The sequence below is a fragment of the Gambusia affinis genome, linkage group LG17 (genome assembly GCF_019740435.1).
Source record: "Gambusia affinis linkage group LG17, SWU_Gaff_1.0, whole genome shotgun sequence".
Taxonomy (NCBI): domain Eukaryota; kingdom Metazoa; phylum Chordata; class Actinopteri; order Cyprinodontiformes; family Poeciliidae; genus Gambusia; species Gambusia affinis.
Genome location: NC_057884.1, coordinates 12,784,277 through 12,811,058, shown reverse-complemented (window position 1 = coordinate 12,811,058; position 26,782 = coordinate 12,784,277). Strand labels below are relative to the sequence as shown.

Below are 26,782 nucleotides of genomic sequence, written 5' to 3'. Positions count from 1 at the left end.
GTCATCTTACATGATTGCCCTCCATTTAGCTCTATCCTTCCTTCCATCAACTCTAACCAGCTTTCCTGTCAATGCTGAAGGCAAGCATCCCCAAACAGCCAGCACAATGTTTCATGGTTGGGCTGGAGTGTGGGGTTCACATAGTATTTTGAATATAAGCCAAAAAGTTACATTTTGGGCTCATATGGCTATTATTTTTTTTTTACTGTTTTTTTCCCAATGATTTTCACCTGTTGCTCTGATTAGTTTTGCGTCAATTGATTTATAAGCGCTGTTATCACAGCAGATCAAATCAGAATAATTCTATGCTACCTCTTGTTGTTATCGTTTATGGGACCACTATAACCACATTTCCTTACAGTAAGATAAAGGCAGATTCTGGAAAATACCTCGATGGACATCCCCAAACAAATCCTCAGTAAAAAATATACCAGGTGACTTAATGCCTGTGTATAGCTGCAGACATCAGATTTACATATTACATATTCAACAGGCTAAACATATCTAGCTTATTATCCAAATTTGTTGGAGATATTTAATTTGTAGTATAAAACAAGTAAACAATTTCTTAATTCTTCAATAAAATGTTGTGTATCACTTGAGAGGTTTCCCCTTTCAATAAAACGACTATAGAAAGCAGTAGAGTAAAATAAAAATAAAACTCCTCCAAAGTGCTTTAAATTTTTACATTTATTGCAGGTATTTTGCTATTTACATGCTTATTTACAAAGTTAGGCATGTCCTCATTTGTTCAGTCTTGGGTACTTCTTGACAGCTGTATAGTAAAGTCCTATGATCTATATGAGTATGATTAGAAAATTCTGTACAATCATAAAAACTGGACTATAAAAAAATAAACTGGGCCAACCATCTTTAAACCTGGCAAAGAAGGCAGATTTGCAGAGTTACAAAAATAAATACTATTGACAGAAAATGCTATTAACTACAAGCACTTGAGATTTAGCCTTCCCCCAAATGACAAAAAGAAAAAAACCCAAAAACTCTCAAACATACTCATCACAAATATGAAACAGATTTTTGCTGTATGTCAAGGTCAGGTTCAACTTCTATTTTTCATCTTTGACTGTCTAAAGAAAATTTCCTGATGTTGGATGTGAAATATTTCAGAAAACACAATTACCTGGTACAACATGGGTCTGTATAAACACACAATATCCAGTCAGAGAATCAGAAATCTTAATGTTATCCACACTATGTTGTTGTTGGCCATCACATACAAAAAAGAAGATAAATGCTAATCTAAATGCATGTGTAGCTGCTGGCATTTGATTTAAAATATTTCAACAGTATTATGTCCTGAAATCAAAGCAAATTTTTAATGGAAAGCTCTAAGGAACTAAACTGCCTTTGAAGAAGAGCTTATAGTATTAAGATTTTTTTTTTTTAATTCGATAGGATTTATCCTTGTAAAATTTAATCTTAATCCAAATGGGATTCTAAAAACTTTTTTTAATTTTTCATAAAATTAGTTGGGGTACTGGATTTTCCAAAGCTAGCATATTTAGAGGCTACTATTGTTTTCATAATGGGCAAAACTGACTTCATGCTACATTTGCAAGTGAGCGGTCACTGTCAATGAAAATGATGGAATTAATGTTTTGCTTCTTATATTGGGAATCAATGTCTTTAGCACAATTAGCATTACAAAGACAGCAGTTTCCTTGAATACGCCTAAGAAAATTTCAACCCATTTGTTTTAATCCATTCAGCTTTTCTGTTATCTACTGAAAGTCTTGTTGTTTTCCATCCTGAAAAAATAATCAAATATTTTCTTAGATGTTTTTGCTTTTTCTGATGTAATCTTTAAACTCCTCACCGATGCAAAATGTTGCATATCAAGTTTATGCCTTCTTCATACAGTAACGGCTTCATTGTGTGCATCATTGCATCTCAACATAAGGGCCATCTTATCAACTGACTCATAGCTATTTATTATTAAGAGCGGCAATTTGTTGTGATACAAGCCATCATTCAGAAACAAATCTGGTGTTTCAAAATGTGAGAAGTCTAAACCCTTCATTCATTTAATAAAAATGTATTGTTTAAAATTTTTTAAAGGGCTAGTTCAAAAGTTTTATCGTGGCGGTGAAAGGTTGATATAGTATGCATAGAATGCATATCGTTTACATATTTACTGCACTGGACAGTTTGACACAATCATATAAAAATCATACTCCACTAACGCTGCAATGGCAGTCCTAAGATTGAAGTAGCTCAATGATACCTAGGAAAAGAAAATGGCTGAATATTGGGATAATTACTGGAGCAAAAAATAAACTAAAAAGAAACCCTAATTTAATCTAATTTCATGCACAAAAAATAGGTGCCTCGATATAGCTTTTTCTGGAATTTGTTGGGAGAGAGTTGGCATGATATTGACATGCCTATCAAATCTTGAATGCACTCAGCAGCAATAGGTGCGGTAAAGGCCTCTGCGATGAACTTTTTTTCATTGCAGAAACAGCTACTGGTTATTTCATTGGGATTTTCCGAATAAAAAAAGTTGTGCATAATTGTGAACAGGAAAAGATACATGGCATCATTTAAAAATTCAACTTCTATAAATTACATGGACAGATGGAAGAAAACCCTTAACATGCCTGTCAGGTTTCAAGCAGGGTTGTGATAAGCAATGTCCCCAGATTTAAAAAAACGTCTGGAACGTTGTTCAATTTATCATCAAAACTATGGCACAACTGCAAACTCACAAAGGCATGTCCGTCAAACTAAATCAACAGGCCTGACAGGGAGATCAAGGGATACAGGATGGCTAAAGGGAGTTGACTATCCCTTTAACCAACTCAAGGACAGCTAATGAGGCCCACGGTTTAGCTTTGAGAATCTGACATGTGGATTCTTCAAATATGGCCCTTATGGAAGAGTTGCAAGAAAGTCATTGGTGAAAGAAAACCACAAGAAGTCCTGATGGCGTGTTCCTGTTTGCACAAGACATGTAGGAGATACATGTGAGGTGCACACATACACATAGGTGAGGTGGAAAACTGATCACCCTAACATCAGTTCATGGGGGCCGGGGGAAACTGTTAGCCTGGAAATCGTTAACCTACAAAAAACCAACAATGTATCCCATTGTTGATCCTTAAATTAAAGATCACACTACTAGAAATCTGACCACTTCAAGTATTCCATGTTTATTTCAAAACATGTAAAATCAAATAATGAAACTACATTTGGCTTTTCTTTTTTTAATAAAAAAATATGATGCCTTCTCCTTGAAGATCGAATTTAATTGATTAAGCTGTTTAGTCAATTAGATTTAGTCTGAGTGTTCATGTGTCAGATTTATATATGTAAAGCATTTTGAAAGCCATGCATCATTTTTATGACACTTTCACACTTATGCACTACTTTTCGCTGGGCTATTTCATAAAATCCCAATAAATACACTGAAGTGAATTGTGAAAATATTTAAGAGGTATGTATATGTTTTCAAGCTATTGTCTCATAAACCTAATAAAATTGATTTGAGGTATTTGACTTGAATGTAAATAAATGAATCTACCTATAAGCAAATAAAACCAACTTTCTGATTTAAGGAAAAACCACATTGACCAAAGAGCCACAACAAAACTGACAATAAGCCCTGTCTGTAGTTTTCCTTTTTTTACAACATAAATTTGCTACAAAAATGTCATAGACACTATCTGGTCAGGAAAATGTGAGAAAGGACAAACATTCAGGAAATACAACAGCTTTCTGCTGTCATTCAAAACAAAACGCTGCAGAAAAACACCTTTAACCTGGAGCATCCTGTTCAAGCATCTGAAGCATTTCTGCTCTGTTCAGTGTCAGCTTCCTCTGCACTTGAGCAGGCTTCATGAGTGTCCTGGTCCAGCACAATGTTTTTGTGTTCATGTTGCTTCTTTATAAGTGCAGATTCTGCTAAAAAGACCTACTTGATAAGATACCCACTTATCTCAATGTAAATCACCCAACGAATATCAACTTTCCTCAATGAAGAAAGAATGTTCCTTTTAAGATTAACTGCAACAAGTCCTTGGAAATATAAATATAACTGACCCAATGTTGCTTTATTTGGTCCATTTTCTTTTGTTTCCTCTTCAATGTATGCAATTGTTCGATTCTTAGCTGTTCTCACTCCACTCTGGCATGATGCTTACACTATGTACAGAGTGATACTGGTGTGGCGATAGAGTGCGTGGTATGCCGTGTGCATAGAGGTACTCGTTTCCCTGTAAGCCAGCTGTCGGTGACTGGATCCCAGCTCCAGGACTGCACTGGCGGCCCAGAGTCTGGTGGGCCATGGAGCTCTGGTACATCGCTGCATGGTGGCCCTCACCCAGCTGTGGAGAGCCGTGTCCACCCACCCCTCCTAGTCTGGACACCAGAGACCCTGAGGTGAAGTGAGCGGAAAAATGCTGATAGGGGAGCCTCTCCATCGGCTGCATGGTGGTGACAGAACAACTGCCATAAGGAGAGACGCTGGCCCACGTGTTGCAGCTGATGTCCTCCAAACTGGGAACAGGTTCTGCACCTTGTGTGGAGCTGGCATACATACAGGCCTGCCGCTGGCTGGACTCGCTGCGGTAGGCCCCGCTGGCAAGACTGAGGCTCTGGTGGTAGCCAACGGGACGATAGTAGTGGTCCTCCTCGCTGGAAGAACTTTCCAGGTATGGCTTCTTATAGCCGTGTTCGCCTGAATGACAGTCATCATCCCCTGCTGGTGAAATTAAAGAAGCAAACAACTTTGTTATTCAAGAAGGGCCTTCCACAGAAACAAAATATCTTCCTTAATGTTGAATAATAAACACTGACCTTAATTGAGGCTTAAGCAAGACACTCCAGGCTTTTAATTTCTTTCTTTCTTTCTCTCTTTCTCTCTCTCTCTCTCTCTCTCTCTCTCTCTTTCTTTCTGTGAACTCCTGGATGAGCCTTATGCATGCTCTTTCAGTAAGGTAGGCTGATCACTACTGGGAAGGCTCACCACTGTTCCATGTCTTCTCCATTTATGGATTATTACTCTCACTGTGGCATACTCAGTGATTACAAAGATTTTTTTTTTTAACCCTTTCCAGTTTGATGGATGCCATTGTGTTTCTTATAGTGGGAGAATGATTACTTTGTGGTTTGGTTTGCAGATAGAGCACCAGGTTAATTTGCAGTTATATAATTACCGGTAACTAAGAGGTTTTTTTAGAAAATCAAATGTTAGAAATGACACCTTGAAGTTTGTGACAATGTGCAAAAAGTTCATGGGGTATGCAGGCTTTTAGGAGGTTTTGAATACTTCTGAATTGACTTAAGATAGGCTGTTTAATTGTCAGGGCTTTTAAAGATACCTGGAACTGTAACAATTGGATATCTCCTTTATGTATCCTGGTGTAGCACAATAGATAAAACCCCTGAATGTTTTAGTGTAATCCCTGCATGGCTCATATCACCGCACAGTCTCATACCTTTTCTCTTGATGCAGTAATCTTGTCCGTGCTCATGTGGAAGTGGGTAGGAGCCAGACTGAGGCAGCAAGTCCTGGGAGGTGCTTGTGACCCCGTTTTCACACTGGGAGTACTGGGAGCTCAGGGTGCTGGGCGTGGCCATGCCCTGGACGTCCCCGCTGAACGGACTGTGGCTGGAGCCGACCCTCTGTCGCACCGTGCTACGAGGCACAACTGGGTACTCTTTGGTGCTGGGTGTGTGTGCACAGAAAATTTATTAGTAATTATCTGTATGTGCCAAACAGGCTCAGTAAAACACTTCAACTGAAAGGTTAAATCCACTAGATGATTAGTTTGAAAATGACACTCTAGAAACACAGAGCTGCTTCTGTGAGGGGAAAAAAAAAACCCTTCTAATAATACATGATTTTTATCAGAATAATTCACAGAATTCATTGTTGCATCATTGCGCTGCTTTTTGGTTCTTTGATTTTTGGTGTAGCATTGATTGAAAAAGTGACCTGGTTTTTCAATAAGCTCTCTTTAGAGTAACCAGAAGCAGACGTGCAATGCTTACAGCAGACAAAGGCTGAGCAAATTCATGTAAGACTGATAATGGCTGACATTCTTATCACTTTTTGGATTTGCAGTTATTGCACACTTACTTAAAGTAACATATTTTCACATAAAAATACAAAGATTTTTTTTATTATTCTCCCTTTTTTCTTCTTGCTTATATTGAGCTAAAATCTATCTCAGTGTGCCATAACTCAATAAAGCATTCATGGCGACGGAGGTGGGATTACAACACCTTCTGGAAAAAGACAAACAACTTTCCAAGTTTTGTCTGATTTGGGACTTCTCCACTTGGAAAACCCTTCAGTTTCTCCCCAAAACCAGGGTGATGGGGGTTTCTCAAAACCAGATTTTCCCCTTTGAAAAAGTGTTTCTCCGCACAGCACGGACTCCAGCTCCATCCCTCATCTGGACTGAATAATAGAGAGCAAAGTGGCCGCGTATACCGCCTTGGCTGCCTGACCGAGCGATATTCACCAGTACAACACACAAACACACACGCCTACACACACACAGACACAAAAGCAGTTCAGTTAAAAGAACAAAAAAAAAAAATCTCTGTGGAAGAGGGATGTTACAGTCTTGTTTCAGAGGTTCTGCCAGATCAGTCATAAAGGTCTTCACCATGAAAGCTGGCTAATGATCAAGAACTACACTTACATCACTGAAAATAACACTCACTGAAAGTTACACTTATTACTGGCTTGGAAGTCGGTGACTGAAGGATTAAAGTGGGGCTTGTTAAGTGACATTCTGATTCCGGCTGAACTAAAGTCACATTTATCTGTTCATTTGACATCATTCTGCATGTGTAAGAATTTCCAAATATTAAAGATCAAGGATTTTCAAGGGAACTTCTTTTTAAATCGAACAAAATAGCATCCCGGCTGCAGCTACCTTTGCATTCTGGTCATCCGGTGTAATTCCATGTCATCGCTTCCACGAAAGCCTTTTGCAAACGGGTTGTTCTCAATCTTTAGTTGTGTGATCTGAAACCGCAAACAGATTTTGCATTAATAATAAAAATAATAAAATAAGAGTCTCAGGTCTCATTATAGAAGTCAAAGCCGAATTTATAACAAATTGACGTGATTTTTAGAAATGCAACTTTGCAGTAGATTCCAGACTTCAACTTGAGCTGTAAATTTGCAATTTAGCTTTGCTCCTTTAAATTCTCCTCCTATTGTTGCACCAAGTTCATCTCATCGTCCCCTGTGTGGCTTGTGAATTTCTCCCAAAAAATTGTTTTTCTAATGCTATACTCTTGAAGGCCAGATTTATGAGTTGTTGGGCCGCTGACAGATTTTCCCGTCAGAACTTTGGATCTCTGCAGAGTTACTGTTTCTCTGGTCCTCTTTTTGCCCAGCTTGTCTAATGGACAGCCATGTCTTGGTAAAGTTTTGCAGTTGTGGTCTGTCTGGTGTTTTTTGTACCGGAGTTTAAATTATGTTCAGCACAACTGTGTTCTATAACTAGGTGACTTCTGGGTTGGATTGTCTTTATTTTTTGGGTATAATCATAATTAAAAACCAGGTTTTTCTTTCACAAATTTGTTATAATGTGAAAAAAATCTGAAATGGTTTAAGAGATTTAAATTCTTGGTGGATGTTACTAACATTTCAGAAGCAATCAAGGAGAGATAAACGGCAGTTTCAGAAAGATGGTCTGGAGGTCCTATAAGCCTTTAGTTCAATATAGCTATATCTCAACAGGTCATATTTTAATTGCATGACTTAATCCATAATGCCGAACATTGTTTTGAAAAAGCTTTAGAAATCCAAATATTTAAAATACCTTCTAGCAGGAATGTCTTGCTCGGTAACCAAAAAAGATGCAAACTTATTTTAAAATATAAATCAAAACTCTGCAGGCTTAAAGCAGAATGTCGGGATATCCCTGTCATGGTTTCTTGCAGGTAATGAGTTGGTGGTTCTGGTGTATTTCCAGCTTTCTGACAGGACTGGAGGTTTGTATGCATGTTGGCCAACACCTACTCTGAACCTTGTAAAATCCGTCATGTGACACTTTACTAGCTGGTTGTTAATTAATGCAGGCAGACAGGCAGATGATTTATGTATTCTTTTATGATTTTCAAACTAAAGAGTAAAAAGTTTGCAATTTCCTTTGCTTTCCTCTTGATTAATGCAGATAAACTCACCGTGACAATATTATTTTATTAGAAAAATTTTCAATATTTTCGATAAATTTTAACCCTATGCAGAGGACTAGAAAAAAATCTAATTAAACTCAAGATAATCATACATGGTAAAGTTAAAAAAAATGTAGTTTTATAGCATAAATTTCTAAGCTTTGCTTATTAAAACAGTCGTTGCTTTATGTCAGATGCTAATTTAGCCAAAAACGGTAATAAAATGTCTGCAACAGCTGCAATAAATTCTTCTATGCATGAACAAAAAATATTACCTAAGAAAACTGTTTGGAAAAATGGTTTAATTGCAGAAAAGTCTAGAAATTGGACATTGTTTTATTAACTAAATGTCCAACAGGTGAATTGGAGACGCGCCTGCAGCGCTTAATGCTGCTGCAGATGTTTAAACGTTTGATTAGACCGTTGTGGTAAAACACGCGGAAATCAAAAATGCTTGTTTTTTTTTTTTTTTTTTCTCTCTGCATGTCTGGAAAGAGCCTCAATAATTAGCCCCGGGGTTACGATCCCAGCTCTCCCAATAACGTGCTTAAAAATAATGAATGGTTTCTACAGAGAGCTGGTCATTTTGGGCTTCCTGTTCCCAGAGGCGCAGAGGCTCCTGATTGGCTGCAGGGACGCTATGCGTGTTCTCTCCCTTTCGCCATTATTCCCCAAACAAGAACCATATAGAGGCCCTCATGGCTAAAATGATGCTTACCAGACGTTGTTTACAGATATTTACACCGCAAAGACTTTCTTTCCCCCCAGAAAATCTGGACAAAGTAGACGTTCAGCTTTACATTCTGGCCTGAAAAGAAATGTATTTATTTATGCCTAGTGTGTCACCATTTAGCCATATTTTTCCAAATAGTTGATATAAGGAAAACAATAGATTGTTCCAGTTTTTCTTTAGTTTATAAACCCTGAAATAAGTGCACAACTAGAGGTCTATTTACAAATTAAACAGAGGTTCAGGAAAGCAACCAAGAAAACTACAACGTTAAATGTTTTTGAAGTTGTAATTTTAGAAATAAAATAGAAGCGAGATATAAAGCCTAAAAGATCTACAATGCATTTTTTTTATTTTGTCGGACAATTAATTCTGCTTCACAATTTTACTTATTTTCTTTTAGTTTGAAGCAAGTTTTTCTAGACATGTATCATGTATCTTCTATAGGAGCCAACTTTTCCTCGCTAATGTGGAAGAGAAACTCATAATCTGAAAACATAAAAAAAATGTTTTGGGCTTCAAACGCCGAATAAACTGAAAAAAAGAGAAAAAAAACAAACATACCCAAATTATTGAAATAAAATGAAATCAAGCAAAATGACAAACAATCAAAATGAATGTAATCTTGAGTGGCGCATATTAAACAAATATAAAAAAAATATTGCATGTATACTATAATAACCCGCTAGAATATACAGAAAATAATGACAAACTTCACACAGCCTATTGAAAGTAATAATAATAATTAATAAAAGGCTGGCAGCAGGGAAATCTGTTTGAGATTTGTCCAGATCTTTTGCTGCTCGTCTTTCTCCACAAAGAGCTGCAACTTTTCTAAAAGTTGCTTGAGGTCATTTATCCTCCGATCGGCTTTCTGAAGTTCTTTCGTCGTCCGTCAGTGACTCGTTGTGATATCAGCAACTTTTTAGCTGGCGGTGAAACTTTCATTTTCTCTCTCTATCTGTGCGCAAACTCTGCGCGGCATGCTGCTAAGAATTTAGTCTAAACCTTTGCTGTTTGAAAACGCACGTTTTTAAAATCTCACGCTGATGAGAATCCTGCACATAACTTTGCACTCAAATCTGGGGTTTATTTTAATAATAATAATAATAATAATAATAATAATAATAATAATAATAATAATAATAATAATAATAAACAACTCTGCCGTTTGAAACACGTAAAAAAACATGAAGCAACTAAAAAGAGCTGTTTACTATATGAGAAACTGCAAATAAAGACGACACGAAAATATCCAAAAGGAGCACCTCTACCTTGTGGTTCTGGTAAGACGTGACCGCAATGAATGCTGTCTCCGGGAAAACGTGAGTACAGAAGGCCGTGTTTTTGGAGCCAAAGCCGTTATTTTCATCCGCTTTCACAATGTGAATCCTCGGCTGGTACTTGTGCATCGAGTTGAGAATGATCTGGAATAAAGAGAGGGTTGTATTTTACATTTTGCGTGACAACGTCTGGCTGTAGAACATCAATACTACTAAATAGTAAACAAGACTTGTTAACATGACGTCGGCCTTTTGCAAAGAAAAACGGATTTAAGTGATGGCTTAGTCAAAATGTTGGTGAAATTAAAAGTAGATGTAGGACAATCGTTACTAAAATCCCGTTCGTCACACTATCTTGGCTGAAATTGCCTTGATTACTCTTATTTTGTTGGTGTAATAGTTAACTTATTGCCTATGCAAGCCTTATGAACTGCACTTTGTTTTCTTGTCTGTAATTTAAAAACGTAACTTGTTGCAATGAATGAATACCTTTCTGGACCACAAATTCACAGAATAAAAATCTTTTTTTTTTTTTTTTTTTTGGTTTAAAATGGATAAAATAAATGAAAAGAACTAAAAAACTAAATGTAAATATAAAGCTTTTGTGGACAAATTGAATTGATAGGATGTAATACACACGAAACCGTTATCTTCTTTCAACAAGGACGTAACTAATTAATTTTATTCACACAGAATTTGAAATATAGCACGGATTAATGAATCGCTTTATCTTTAATAATAGTAGCAATAATAACGTGTCTTTATTGAAGTAGATAGGTTATTCTCAAGGATTCTATAACAGCATCTTCTCTCTTGTTCTAACCCAGTTAGTGCCCTGAAATGAGTCCGTTAGGATGGAGCTCATTTGAACTTGAGCATTGAACTTTTCCTTCAACACATCACTATTCAGTGGACCCCAAGCCAGACTTCTTTAACTAATCAGCGAGTCATGGTTATGAGTCCAGGAGAAAAGCTAATACTTCATAATCTGATCAAATTCCCTCAGATTTAAAAAGAAACTAGGGCATCCTCCTCCTTTCTCCACTCTTTCTGTATCTACAACGCTCCCCACCTTCCTGTGACCTGCAGGCATGTCGCCCAATTTCTTATCTTAAGGAATGTTTTTGTACCTGCCTTTCACAGCCAGCATGAGGGGAGACGAGGGCCTGCCCTGGCCTCCAGTAACAGTGGAAGCATCCTGCAGCATTCCACAAAGAAAATCCCCTCTGAGACAGACATGAGTCAGCTCAAAGGGGCTTTCACTGTGGATATTTGTCCATTGCAGAGTCCAATCTGATCTCGTTTCAGGGTGAAACATGCTATCTAGCGGGAAATGGTCAAACTCCTTCAAGTGACACCTGTGAGAGTAATTGCTTTGATCCTGCTCGCTTTCAGCTGAAGGAGTCATTAAATCTTCTTTACAGGGACAAAAACTGCACAAGACCTTCTGAGCACATATTTAAAAAAAAAAATAATAATAATTACGGGAAACAATTTCTGAATTTAATACTTATTTCTTCTCTTATCCATTCAGTCAATAGTTTAAAAAAAATCACTCCTGTTAAGATATTACAAGTCGCATCTCCTTTCCTGTGGAAAGAGCTGTGGTGTATTTGTGGACCACCCACTGGGACCCCAGCTCACGCCTCATCTCTGTGGCCTTCACTCACTGCACTGGTCCCTGTATCTTCACCCGCCCCCCCAGCCCCTCAGCCTCTGGATGATACTATTTAATGATAGTGAGGGATCACTTTAGGTCTCGTGCGTCTGCCCTTCGCTTTCAAGTACCTCGACATCAGAGAGTCCCCCCCACCCCACTCCCATCCCCACCCAAGCCTTGGGATCAGTGGACTTCGTGCACCAGCATCTATTGCTCATCACACACTGCCATTCAAACGTAAACAGTGCGGTCCTCACACTCCACCCGGCCGGCCCAAACATGTGTGGGAAGGCAGTGAGGCGAGCGCTGGAGATTAATAACCCCGAGAGGTATTCTGGGAGCCGAGAGGGAGATCAAAGGGGAAACGAGTCCAGCTTGGTATGAAACTTGAGACAAAAAAAAAAAAAAATGATATTTAGGAATTCAAACACTGAAATAGCATCATAGGAAAATTACTTGTGTGCAGTGAAACTGGAGAGCAGTGGTTTAAAAACTCTAACCCTACAGGGAAAGAGCTACTTCAAACTATGATTACTCCTGAAGAACACTGGTTCCATCAGTAAATCGCAGGTAACAGAGCAAGAAGAAGCATTTCTAATAAAATGCCTTCAGGCATTATGCAAAAGAACAGTTTCATTATTTAATGAAGCAGCATTTTGACATTGCAAACCCTGAATGTAATAACTTTATGCAGATCTTTGTGACATCTTTTATAAGACAATCGTAGTTGTGAAAAATCTCACAGGAATGAACATTTTAAGTAACATTTGTGCACTTCTTTGCATAGCTTTAATATTATTAAGAATATAATTTTGTGAAAAAAGGCATGCATACATTTTCATGACTGGAAACATCGTGGAAATATTATGTTGAGATTATGAAACTTTTGTTTTTCAACCTGCAATATTAAAAAGGATCTAAAAAAAATTTTATATAACTCTTATTTTAAAAAAACATAACATTTCCATCACTCTAAACATTTAAGGTTTTCTGGAAACAAAGACTTAAAATTGATGCAGTTCAGTTAATTTCTCTTCAAAGACGTCCTGTTGAGAGAAACAGCAATAACTACATTCAAACCATTTAGCATCATCAGACCCGGGCCTTCCTTGTTTTCCAAACAATGAGCTCAGCTCTGATCAGTCCACTGATAGTTATCTAATTTAAGAAACATTTCCAGAAAGAGAGAGGAAAACCCCCCTCAGCTTTAAGTCTGAACAGGTCTGTCCTGATCTATACATCAGGAATATGTTTTGGCTTCATGTGTCCCTGTAAGTAACTATAAAACATCTCTAAGCTATTTCCACCAGCTGGACCAACAATCTGACAGAGTGTGCGTTTTCTGGCAAGCCACCAGCATTTCAATGATGGATCCCATGGTGCTGAGAAAGCGGGCGAGTCAGGAACCACTGTGACCAATCAAGAAACACACTTTAACCCCCAAAAATGTTCGACACAACTCAATGAGCTCCAGTCTATGTTCTCCAGCTGGGTTTTGGCAGGGCAACAACATCTATAGAAACCACGTGGACAGACTCTGGCTTGTGGAAATATGATTTGTTTTGGTAACTGAAGGACTAAAAACAGTTTCGACTTAAAAACAGGTCTGAATGTTGGAAAACAGTGCCGTATGTGCGGTCAAATTCTATTATAGCACTAGAACGTGTTGTTGCATTTCAGTCATTATTTGCATCCGTTAATGGAACATTTAGAGAACAGCAGACGCAATGCAGAGCCTCTCACTTATGATTGGAACTACTTGAGAATTTTAATAAGTTTATTTAGTCTTCTGTTCTTTTTAATAGCAGCGATGCATCTTTTTACAGCCGTTCTTAGCACAGCCTGTTCCTGACAAAAATGTCCATAATTGAGTGACTACCAACAAGAGAGGTAATTAGGCCTCAGTCTACCCATCAACTCAACATTTCATGAAAATGTGCTGCCAGCTGCACACTTTGTTCATGAAGTAAAAGATGTTATTTTTGCTTTTATTGTAAGGGTAGGAGTGAATAAATTTCAAAGCCAGATGCAAGCAGTGAGGAAACATGGTACTCATTGTTTAGAGAAATTCTGGTTTAGTTATTGTTTTGTTCTTCTTGCTCTGAAAGTGCAAAGATATGCTTTAAAATTTCTAAATGTGAGAAGTCCTTGAATGAACTTGAAAAGGTCAAAAAATAATTTTCATACATTTTCTCTGTTTTTGCAATTAAATGGCACATACAACAACTTAAAAAAAAAGATTTGTTTTAAGACTAATGTAACTATAAAATGAAAACTTAGTATTTTAGGTCAAATTTAATTATAAATATACATAAAACTTTAAAATATTTTTACTTGTTTGGTAGTCACAAATAATAATCATAACTTTTGGTTTTATCTAGATAAAAATAAAATTAGATGACTTTTACTAAAAGTAAAATGAATTCTTTAAGTGCATTTATACGTATTTTCTTAAACATAAAAGATCCATAGAATTGCAGAAAAGGCAAGAGAATGCGAGAATTATAAAATGGCAAAAAAGTGTAATTACTTCAAGAAAGATACTCTTCTAAAAATAGAGGATTTATAGAAGTTTTTTTGGTATAAAAATAAAATAGGATCAAGTAAAATTTGCATCGGTGTGGTCTAATAGCAAAATTAATCTTCGTTGGTCGATCTATTTTTGAAAATAATTAACCAATAATCAACCTAATATCATTATCATACATGTTGAATAAATAAAATGAAAGATTCTTTTTTTTCTTTCTTTTTACTTGGAATGGAAAATACCAAACGCAATAATAATACATTTATCATCAAATTTTGTACAAAACAATTACAGTCTTTTGGATTCCAAAACCCATATTCTGTCAGCTGCAGCAGCAGTGAAAACCTTCCGGTGACAAAACGACAATGCATTTGGATGAGTGCAACAACACCGCGACGCAAAAGCCCCATCCACAGAGGGCACATCCCTCTGCGCGTCTCCGCACACAGCTTTAGCAGAATGATATGGGCCCAGGCACCTACGTGTCCGAACGGGTCCAAGTGGTTGTTGGTCAGCTTCAGCTTCTGGAAGGAGACCAGCTGCCTCATCCAGTGCGCCCCCGTGGCCGGGGAGTCCGGATGAACGTAGAGCCTCCCGGGCATAGCGGGCTCTGCCTTCCCGGTCACAGACCTGACGCACAGGGACATCAACACATGCGCAACTGGTTAAGCAAGCGTGCAAGCAGTAGATGGGCAGCTGATGGACTGGAAAAGGTGATGCATGATTTGCATATTCTACAGACTGCCATCTGAAGTCAAAGCTTTTCATAAATTTAATTTAGAATTTTAAAATAAAGACCTAAAAATGGCGCGTTTAACATTTTTGAACAATTTCCGCATCTGTGCGCGCAACTTGGCTCAGCATTTTGCACTTTTCATTGTTAAATACTGCAAACATAAATTAAACGACCCCCGATATTCTGCAATGCATGGACATGTGCAGCAATTATTTCCACACTGTGTTTTGCTCAGCTCATTATCTACTGGCATGTGATTATCCTCTCAGAGTCTCGCCTCTTTTTTTTTTCTTTTTTTTTTTTTTTTAAAGGCATTGACCCAAACAAGGCGCTCCTGCCTTTAAGGTCGGAGATCACAAAGGGTAAAAACTAAACAGAACTTATCCAAAGGACCACTGCAACTGTAGGAAAAGTCACCAGTATGAACCTCTCTCAAAAGGGGTAAAAAAATAAATAAAATAAAATCAGCTCCAACTGAAACACGTCAGTCATGTTGACTGTAATTCTTGGCAACCATTAGAAAACAGGCAGGTCATAATTCTGCAGGAAATTATACGTTCGCTTCCGATTCTCGTCCATCAGGACAACATAAAAATTTCCTGCTGAAGTCCACTCCAGATAATGGGTCATGGGAGAAAAACGGTTCCCCCCCCCTAAAAGTTTCATGTGCATCCAGTTTACTTTCCTTATTTTGTTACCCACCATTTATTGTCGGCAAATTTGTATCGATGATCATCCGCAGGAACCACGTCCATCAGGAGAATGTACTTCGTTTTGGGGTTTAATCCAGTCACCTTAACCTTGAAGCTGGGGAACATTCTCCTGCGAAGAACAAACATCGACTTTTCTATGATTCTGGGCAAAACTGTGTCCCAAATGTGCACAAATAGTTAAGGCGGAAAAACAAATCTCTTTAAGTCAGTTTTGCCTTAATTAAGCCGCAAAAGTTTACGATGCAACTTTGAACGGTTAACCTTCTTTATGAGCGCATTTACAATTATGACGCACACTACCTCGCATGGAAGCAGATGAATTATATGAATGCTTTTATTTAGTTTGGAGAAGAAAGATGTGTTTTTTATTTTATTTTTATTTTTTATTTTTATTTTTTATTTGTTATTTTTTTTTTATTTAGGCATCTGGACGTTGTGTCTGAAGGAAACCACTTCACTGTACATGCATTTATTTGTTCTTTTTTAGTGAATTGTGGGATAGGCTGGGAGCTGCAATGCTGAAAGAGCGGACATCCTATGAACCATATATTTGCCTTTCTAGACTGAAATAAACCAACCGTTCGAGTTAAAGCAATATAATTTACGTAATAACGTTTGTACATTTGGATAGGTTTTAAACATTATTTTCACGTTTCTGAAATTATGTGTGTTTTGGCTAACAGACACCTAAATGACGTTAAAATAAACAGAAGGTCAACATGAAGTTAGAGATATTTTTTTTACATTGTTCTTTAGCTCTGTAATGAATAATCTGTTTAAAATTAATGTTTACAGAATTCTAGTCCTTTGTATTTAAATTAAAACATGTATATTTAGCTAAGCAGAAAAAAATAGCCAGTACTCCATGCTGAAATGAAACAGGTTAGGAGGAATATTTTTCATTGATTCTCATGAATGAGGCCAAAAATGCATTTTTCTTGCAATAAATGAACAATACAGCAAGAACGATGTGATAAATTTGTAAATTTATTAATTTGTACTGAAATCTGTCAACTGTAGATTCATAAATTACTTTACTAGATTTTGTCCAGCAGAATGTGATTTTCATAGCAAAGATTTTACAACGCAGCTAAATATTCCTGTTAGTATTGAATCAAACTGGTTAAACAATTCAATTCTGTTTTTAGGATAATTTTACTTAAACTAACAACTAGATTACTGAAACCTCTGAGGTTTTAACTGCTCTATTTTATATTACACTTTAGACACAACTAAGGTTCAGCTTGAAGTGAATCTTCATAATCAGCTGTTTGTAAATATTGTATTACAAATTTCTTCATTTTTGAATCTTTTTTCCATCATTTACATTGGAAACCTGCTTCACAACTGCAGTCATTAGGTGCCCAAAAACAAGTAATGGATGCAGAGGTTCCCCAACACAACAGATCTCTGCTGGGTCCTGGCTAGAGAGTCATAGCTGTTTTCAAAAAGATTGAGTTGTAAAACCTCTGTGAAACTTTAACATATTAATCTTATTTAAAGTCTTGCAAGGTGGCATGCAGAGCTAGCCCAAGTTATAAGGAAAACCATCAAGAGGCTCTCTAAATGCTTAAATTTTAAACCAGACCATAGATCTAAAATTTTAATGTTTGTTTATTAAGAATGTGAATAGCATTGAATTTGATTTGAGGGTTTCCAGTTAAATGACTTCAAATAGCTTAAAAGCTTAAATTTACTATTTAAAAGAATTGTCAGGGTTCTTTGTAAAAGTACAAATAACTTTCATTGTTGTTTTGACAAAGCCACAGTCTAGTGATACAAGTTTAATCTTTTCTTTGTGTTTGAACTCAGTTTGCTCACAAATCAGGAATTAATAAGCAACTAATAAACAGCAGTCTCTGACTGCTTTTAAGCTCAGCCAGTTAAACTCTGCCCTCTCTCTGATTCTACCAAGCCTGTTTTAAAACGCGGTTTGTTGGTAAAATCAAATCCTGCTGAAGGCCCTTTATAGCCTCAGGCCAGCCCTGGTGGCATGTAAGCATTTTCTCAACATGCACCTTGGAGTTAAATAGCTCAGTTTACTAGCAAATTGGATGCTAGTTGAAATTGGATTTAAACTAACTAAAACTCTTCTATTAATGTGCTTTGTAACGCTTTATCTCTGTTAACCAATACCTATAATGTGCCGGTCTTTGGGAACGGCTTCCTCAGAATTGAACAGCTGAGCCTTTATAGCAAGTTTGACGTTAGCATTAGCATTCATGCTAAAGCTAGGTTTCAACTTCTTAAGTCTCGTTTTATAAGGTGACATAGTGAATTTAATTTCCTAAAAACCATCACTAAGATGCACCACAAATCCCTCAAAGTAAACAGCTGGGCTTGTTTACTAATTTGACTTTAGCATTAGCACTAAAGTAAACTAGTTAAAGCCAGATGTGAACTTAAAGTCTTGCACACAAAACTACAAATCATATATAGTTTTTCAGCTTCGGTAAAATATGATTTACAACAAACATTGTAAATGTCTGCATGCAAACATTATACACTGCGAAAGAGTAAAGATTCACCATCTTAAAAATAACATGAAAAGTTAAATTTTAATCAATCTGTTTTAATTTTAATCTATTTAAGTTATGATTTGATAAGTTGCTTGAATAGTCTGAATTTAAAAACGATTGACCACTACATTTACACCTTGATTTTAATCCTTATCTTCATTTTCCTAGAGCAATACTTTTTACTGCATAGTTTAGCTTTGTATTTTATTCTAGCGTTGACTTTTTTGCTTGTTTGTTTTACAATGCTAAATCATTCTTAAACAACAGCTTACCGTTCATGTAAATATGGAATGACAATAAAGCAAACTGTTATGGTTGAATAAATTATAATTTTCATTGGTAGCATTTAAAAGCCATTTATTAGACATTATTTTTCACAAACTTGATTAAAAGTGCAATACTATAAAGGCTAAAATGTAATGCAGTTCAAAATTATTTTTGTAGCACAAGTCAAGAACAAAGCTGTGGACAAGGAGGAATTTAGACTTTCTTTTTAACAAAAGCAAACGTCAGATGCCAGACGGGGATGTATGAGGGATTTTTTTTTCTGCAGCTCTGATGGGAAAACGGTGATGTGACTTGGCTGTGGTGTAATGCAGTTACAATGAATTATTTATTTTAATCATTTGCAGAACACGTGTGAACCGTATGCCGCAGGGGAGGACACCAGTGGTCGGCAATCATATATGAATGTTCACACCACGCTTTGCGAGCTGTTTTGACTCGGATGCACTCCGGGCTTGACAGCGGTACACACTCATGCACAATGTGCCCCCCCTTCCACCACCCCTGCTTCATGTCATGCTGCAGCTCAAGAGCCGGGACACAGAAAAGTGTCTGCATGCAATTACAGCAGAGCTTGAAAAACAACATAACTTCCTTAAAACAGATCTTTATTCAAAAGAAAAAGAAAAAAGAAAACATTTTGCACCAGAGTTCAGTTTCTGAAGGATCTGTGTCTGGTGGTATTGCATTTCACAAAACAAAAAGGCCACCCAAGGTAAAAGTGTTTGATTATAGAGTGGTTTTTGCGAAACACTGACGCGTCAGCCAGATGTGCTGTTTTTTTTTTTTTTCCTATTTTCTCATGACTAAAAATACGATTTAAACACCTTAAAACTATCAATGACAGAAAAGCAGAACAAAACTACATTTGTAAGAGCTTTCAGATAGATGATCTTACCGTCCAGCTTTGGTTATGATCATCTCCGTGCCCACCTCGTGAAACTTGATCCACAGTTCCCTTTCGTGCAGGTAGACCTTTATGCCTTCCATTCCCTTTAAAATAAATACAATACTGCTTTTAAGCGTCTTCGATTGTTAACACACACTTCCCGCACAAAACGTTGAAGAGACCAAACATCGTGAAAATATGGTTGAATATTGACAACAAATAAGTAAACATGAATAGGTGCATGTGCATGTCTGAACGTGGATCAACCAAGCCTGACTTTTACCACTTTTGTTCAGGTTTAATTTGGTGGAGAATGTGTGAGCTGAGAACTTCTAACAGTACAATATTTTTAGGCTACATAAAAAACGTCTCATGTTGGCGGGATCACTTCTGGCACATTATGCGCACCATCCATGCGCATTTAAAGCTTAATGTGCAGGCAAAGGGTTTACTTTGGAAATCCTTGTCTGACAGGAGACTACTGACACGGAAAAAAGAAAAGTGTTTTATTGGCAGGCTTTGGACACAAGACATCCAATGTCGGTTTGTTTTGAAAATAGAATTTGTCTGCTGCAGAAGAGTAAAGTAAATACATCAGAGAGACAGATTTGCTCTCCAAATAATTCTTCATGCGTCTATTTCGAAAGTCCTATTTTTCAGTAAAAATTTAATTTTTATCGAATAGATTTCCGGTGAAATTTGACCACCTCAAATAGCCTTCCAACCACTGTTAGGCCTAAAAACCCCCCCCACAGTTACCTTTAATTTTAAAAACATTTTTGAAAGGGGCTATAACAGCGCACATAATAATTCATAAATATGGCAATATTGCATGCCAATTAATTGAAAAAAAATAATTTCTGCATTTTTTAATCATAATATCTGTACATATCAGGTTTCATCTATAAATAGGATTTCAGTTTTTACCTCTTAATGTCTATAGTCTTCAATATGTCACAAATTAAATCAGGTGAATGGTATTGAGAATTTATCGTTAATAACAACAACAACAAAAAAAAAACCAAAAAAAAAAAAAAATATTGGCAACAATTGCCCGCAAATCCAGCATTTTAATTTTACTATAAAATCAATGCGAATCTATCATACAGTACGGCACCAACACTCCTATAACATCTATAATACTGCAACAAATGAATGCAAATCTTGTTACATTTGCTTAGATTTTCCAGAAAGGAATCGGAATCATGGTGCAAATAGAACTGATCAGAAAGCTTTGAAAGAAAAAAAAAATCTGTCTCTACAACGAGACGCTGTCCTTCACCACGAAAAAACTGCTAAAAGAACGACGTTCACAACGTAGCTACTTTTATAAACGTGTATAATCTGTGTTTCAAATGTCGCATAACAACAAAGTACAACAAATTATTTGTCAGCGACTGGTTTGATGTAGCTATAAACTATAAACTCGTGTTTTTACTTATGCAGTTTGAAAGAATTAAATTGCAAAAAAAAAAACCCCAGCGAATCAAAAGTTCCCCTGATTGCATTGCTGAAAAAAGATAGAAAATTACGATAAATCTTACGATAATCTAAAACTCGATCACTTTGAGTAGCAAAGTGATCGAGCTCGATAGCAACCAAATGAGCTCAACGCTATATTTATTAATCGAATATAAGGTGTCAATCTTTAAAAACCCAAGTGTGAAGGGTCTGTAGCAATAAGACTGAGGCCAAAAAAATTTATAATAATAATAAAAAAAAAAAAAAAAAAAAAACAAACAAAAAAAAAACACACAAAAACGAGACGTACACTGACCTGCTGGATGTAAGTTGTCTGCGATGATGGGGATTTCCCCGAAGTCCCGTTCTGTTTCTCGGGTTTATTATCGTTCTGTAATTCCCTTGAATCCGAACCTCCCGGAGAGTTCTGGACGGCAAACGTCTCCTCCTGGTCCGCCATGACCGGAGCCCCGAAAAACTACACAGACCCAGCTGGAAGACCGATGGGAGACATGTAAGAGCGGAAGGACGCAGAGTGTTTCTCTCTTTATTAACAGATGTAAATAAAGACGCGTAACTGAATGTTAAAACAATTATTGTTAAATATATTTGTTGCTTTTGTAGTTTTTACCTATTCAGACGAATAGGTAAAAAGAGAACCTTTGGTTTTACGCAAACCATAAACATACTTTATTTAAATCACAGGATTTGCACTGAATGGCCCAGTCGGTCAAAATGCTACGTTTTATTTTGGAGAGCATGATGTACATTATTCATATTGTCCCCCAAAATCAGTGCACATAATTGATCGATTTACTCGTTTCACAGCCGGCAGCAAGATGCAAAATGAAATGCATGGGTTGATAGCTATACCTCTGCAACTATACGCTTGTATGCAACTAAGATGACAAAGCTGCCTGCCCAATCCGATCAGAGCAGAGTCTGCTTACCTAAAGGCAAAAATAAAAAACAAGCCAAAACAAAAATATAAAAAAACACGCTTTGGTCTGCGACCTGGGCAGACCACTCTAAAAACGTCCAAATGCTCCAGTCAGACAGTCCGGGCGTTTTGCGCGACGAGTCTCCCCATGAGTGCTCCCTTTTTTCGGTGATGTGTTTATTTCATCCAAGCGGAGCCTTGACGGAAGAGGACCAAACTACGAGACGCCGCTCACAGCCATGTAGAGGAATTTGCAGCCCCGTCCCGCTTTTGTGAGCTGAACCCGCCGATAACACTGAGCGCCGAGCTGCAGCCGAATCCCAGTGGAGCAGGTCCGACACCTCCTTCTTCTCCCTTCCTCTCTCCTCTCGCTCTCCTTTCTGCGCGATCGCTCTGAAACTCTCCACTGCGCATCAGTGACCAAACATTGTGAAGCGGAAATCTAGTCCGAGACGTGCAAGCAGCACTGAGGGGAGGAGGAAGAGGACGAGGAGGGGTATATGGAGGAGGAGGAGAGAGGTGATGTTCACTGAGCAGGAGTAGCTTTAGCTTGTATGACCAAAATAATGATTCTTTCAAGTTTTTCAGCCCAGGTCTTATTATTTTTTTCAATCTAATCCTCTAATTCATATTCAGAGATCATGTGTTGTTCTGGACAACAATCCTCACCAAATCTCCAAATACTGCTTACCAGCACAATCAGTCCAAATTTACGAGTGCAACGGTAAACATGAAGTTAATTTCAAGGAGGTGGGTTTTGTATTAATGAATGCATAAATATTGGGGTCATTTATGCGATTAAAAAAGACACAAAGATGATTGTTTTTCTACTGTCTGGGAATAAAAAGCGAGACGCAGTGAAGTGTAAATACTCAAGTAAAAAAAAAAAAAAAAAAAAAAAAAGCTAGGTGTATCTTCATGGGGGTCTGAGTTAAACATGAGATAGGATGTTAAACTGTAATTTACTCCCAACTAGGAGAAATGTTCCTTCCAAGAGATAATTTCATGGATAGAAAAAAAAATAAAATAAAATAAACCAACTACAGTGAACAGGAGCGGAGAATTTGGAACAATTAACCTGACATGCAGCAGAACTTCAGGTTAGTGTGGTGAGCCACAGAAGTTGTATTTGTTTTGCACTGCGGATCCCTATGAGAGCCACAGGTTTAAGCGTACACTGCATACCTTCTTGTGCTTAAAAAAAAAAATAAAAAAAAATAAAATAAAAAATCTAATCATTTTTTAATGACTAACTCCCGCAGGTTTTATTGTAGATAATTTAACTTAAAATGGTTGTCATCACGTGTTTCTTAATAAGTTTGCTCAATTGTTTGTTTTCGATGAACAGTCATCCTGTCAGGAACAGTAATAACCCGTCACATCTGGTGGAGCATTACGATATTCTGAAAAGCATAAATAAGAAAAAAAGTTTTAGAAACATTAAATGGAGATTAATTAATTATATTTGAACATTTATTTACTTGTAAATAAATAATATTTATTTATTTAGATTTTTCATTTTCACAAAATGCTAAATTTTATCCAGTCTTTGTTTAAAAGAATAAATGTTTTTGGCTGACAAGATTTTCTCCAACTTTTGGACACACGCACAACAAAAACCTAAACACACGTTTAAGAGCTCAAAAGTGTGTAGAACAGCATATTGTCCAACAACCTTAACCCATAGATACGTCAATAATACGCTCATCGGTAGAAGAAATTGTGCGTCATTACGCACTGTACCTGTGCGCTAACATCTCCTACACTGAGCCAGGAAAGAACAATAACTGGATAGTTTGAAAGCTGGACACATTTGCTGGATTCATGATTGAAGAAAAGAAAAAAAAATACTAGAAAAGAGAAAAACAAGTGTCTATTGGTCACAAATGAATATGTGCAACAATTATTTAAAGAATGGAACTGAGAGGTCACATTTGGAAAAAGTCAGATAAAGTTTAAGTAAGAAACGTCCCTCTAGGTTTGAACTAAAATAATCATTTATCTACTTTATCAGGTGTTCTGATATTGCGTCACTTAAATGATAGATTTGTATCTGCAATAACTAACTACATAAACAAACAAATAGCGAAATTCATTATGAAGATGCAGTATCTTGTCAGAAATATAGTCAGTTCTCAATGCAGCTTAGTGCTTTAAAAGCTAAAAAAAAAAGTTTCAAAAAAAAAAAATAAATAAATAAAAATTTAGACATCCACAAACACCAAACAGTAAAATTAAGACAAACAGCCACAACTCATACTAAAAGATGCAATGTGATGTTGGCGGGCTGCAGTGAGCATTGGGCTTTTTATTGAGAAACAAACGAACAGGAACTCACTCACACACACGCTCACACACACCACAAATAAAACAAACAGAAATGAATACACGTGTTTGCATTACAAGCCGTCAACCCACGTTTAGATTTCCATTACCGCGTCTTCACTGTGACTCGCATCCCTTCAAACTGTTACTGTAACAAGCTGGTTTTATGTCACAGGGTGAGCGTAAAAAGCAAGATTTTATTGAAATTTTGAACTGAGCATTTAATCTCGTAATCTGGGGAGAATAAAATGAAGTTTTACTGCAACGATCTATGAGATTTGGGAAACAAAGGTAATAAAGAAAATAAAAAAATTAGCCAAATTAAGATTTTTAAAAACATAAAACGGACATATTTTCTAAATTGTTTGTATTTTACTTTACCCCAGCGAAGAATATTGTAAAATCTGCCTGAGACAGTTGGTCAAGCAGCATTCTCTGCATGCATTGATGCCTGTTCCGCTCCGCTTTTGTGCAAATGTATAAATCTGCTATGTTTAACAATAGACACGTCTTTGAAATTCTGCTGATCACGCTCAATATGAGCTTCACTTAAAAAAAATCTTAGTTTTCAAGAAGAAAAACTAAAACAGCAACAACAAACACTAGCATGCAAGAACAATGCATGAGCCCTAAATGCCAGGTTGTATTGTTCTGTTGCTGACACCTATAATCCAGGATCATTTTAAACACCTCTCCTACCTCCTGGATTGAGTGTATGATCTGATGCTTCCTTTGGAAGTGTGGATCTGAGCTGACCGGTAGGTGAAGCGGGCTGGTGCGGCTAACCACCAGCGCAGCCAGGACCTCTGAATGAGGAGGAGGCTGCATCCACAGACCAAATTGTGAGACTTGTGGAGGAAGAAAAAAAAAAAGAAAAAAGATCTGCAGCCGCAGTTTGGCTCTCAGGGGCTGCGCCAGGAGGTGAGAGGAGAAAGACAGCAAATGTTGCATTGGGAACGTTTGGAAAGGGTAACAAATTAGATTTAAAGCGTACTTTATCATGATGTAACTCAGATGATGGCGATCTCACATAAATGTTTAGGATGTATTTAAAAGCATAAGGAAGAAAAGTTTGCGATGTGTGTTTACGTAAAACTTTCATGTCGGGATGTTTTCTGTAGCTAAAACGCTAGAGTCAAATAATGTGAGAAATATGAATTATAGAAGTCAATTTTAACATGCTGCAACTGGAAAGTATCTTTCTTTGATGCTAAAAACTCGCTGGGAAATATTTGAACAAAGCAGAATTTGACTTATAACTTTGTCTGCAGCAAAAACATGAGCGCCCGATGCGCAAAAGTTTGCGCACAAGCAAATCAACAACATAAATTGCTGTTTTTATATGTAAAACTGCAAAGTGATGCTGCTTTCACTAGTTTTGGTGATCGTTTAGGTTAGGCGCAAAGTCAGCCTCCAAAATCCGCTTTTCCTAAAATCCTCCTCCTGTTTTTTTTTTTTTTTTTTTTTTTTTTTTTACTGTCTTGGATTGTTGAAGCTCTTGCTAATCCACCCTGGTTTCACCCTCCATGGCCACACATGGGCCTGTGGTCTGACACCCGCCTCTTCTCCTTTTGGCCGTCTCATTATCCTCCAGGCTCCCTCCTCCATCCCCACTCCCGACCTCGTGAATGAGTTTACCCTTGTTCCACTAGTGGCCACCACGATAACATATCTTGGCCTTCCATGGCAACCCAATTAGACGGCGAGGGGTATCTGTGCTTCGTGCAAATGCGTGTGCACCAGTGCGCATATTCTTCTCAAGAGCTCCCACTTTTGCCGAGGAGGGCCGGAGGCTGAGAGCAGAGGTGACGGTGGGATGGTGGCGGTGAGCTTGGGGCTGACACATTTCTGCTAACAATCACATCACACACAGGGAGCCACATTCCGACTTCCTGGTTCCGCTATGCCTCCCTCCAATCCGCAGGTCCTGTCTCAGACTGCGCAGATGTCAGAGAAAACATTTTTTTGGCAAAAATAAATAAATAAATAAATAAATAAATAAATAAAATAACACGCATGGCAGGCTTTATTTGGCTCGAGCATAATTTTCCAAGTTTATAACAGCTGTTCATAATTTCATCCATAATTGGAAGAAGTGTTGATTAAGGGGCGATCGAAACTTCTCTTACACATCTGGATGTGGTTCACTTTGACATGTCGGCAAAGAAATGAGGCGTGAACTTAACTCCACTGCCATGTCGCGTAGTCTGCTGCCCTCTAGTGACGATTTAAATACCTCGCAATAAACATGTCGCAAATTCATGTCGAAACTTCTTAAAAAATCAACACGAATAAATACATAAAAACATTTCAGCAAAAATATATATAAATTTTTCTGCTTTCTGGCGCTCTACAAACTAAACATAAACACGACTTCACGGCTGTGTTATCAAAAGCTGCCACACTTAAATGAAACAAACAACAAAAATCAAACAAACAAACAAAAATCCCAGCAAACAAGCAAAAAAGACATTGAACAATTAAAACCTGTCAATTCATTGTAAACCTTTATAGCTGGAGTTCTTCATAACATTCTTAAAGCTACAGTCTT

General features: G+C 37.2%; 1 protein-coding gene and 1 long non-coding RNA gene across 7 annotated transcripts in view; one reads left to right on the top strand and one right to left on the bottom strand.

The window, feature by feature from the left end:
• Positions 1–26,782, top strand: part of LOC122819483 — a 102,691-nt gene that overhangs the window by 8,809 nt on the left and 67,100 nt on the right. The window lies entirely within an intron of this gene.
• Positions 673–25,035, bottom strand: tbx5a (T-box transcription factor 5a). Of its 3 annotated transcripts, none has more exons than XM_044096240.1 (9): positions 24,931–25,035; positions 21,283–21,458; positions 19,515–19,609; positions 15,802–15,921; positions 14,846–14,993; positions 10,168–10,320; positions 6,912–7,003; positions 5,460–5,689; positions 673–4,723 (listed from the first exon to the last, which is right to left on the bottom strand). In XM_044096240.1, exons 2-9 carry the CDS (start codon positions 21,424–21,426, stop codon positions 4,128–4,130), a joined length of 1,578 nt encoding a protein of 525 aa, XP_043952175.1. In that variant the 5' UTR covers positions 21,427–21,458; positions 24,931–25,035; the 3' UTR covers positions 673–4,127. The 3 variants fall into 3 exon arrangements, with proteins under 3 accessions (XP_043952175.1, XP_043952176.1, XP_043952174.1); XM_044096241.1 differs by lacking the exon at positions 24,931–25,035 and adding an exon at positions 21,917–22,458 and having other exon boundaries at positions 673–4,720; XM_044096239.1 differs by lacking the exon at positions 24,931–25,035 and adding an exon at positions 21,917–22,452.

What these genes read in the sequence shown, in the direction of transcription:
- tbx5a (XM_044096240.1), bottom strand. Translation starts at nt 21,426, where the DNA reads ATGGCGGACCAGGAGGAGACGTTTGCCGTCCAGAACTCTCCGGGAGGT. An exon ending in AGACAACTTACATCCAGCAG is followed by an intron (nt 19,610 to 21,282) that starts GTCAGTGTACGT and finishes TTTATTTTAAAG; the next exon opens with GGAATGGAAGGCATAAAGGT. An exon ending in AAATTTGCCGACAATAAATG is followed by an intron (nt 14,994 to 15,801) that starts GTGGGTAACAAA and finishes CCTGTGCGTCAG; the next exon opens with GTCTGTGACCGGGAAGGCAG.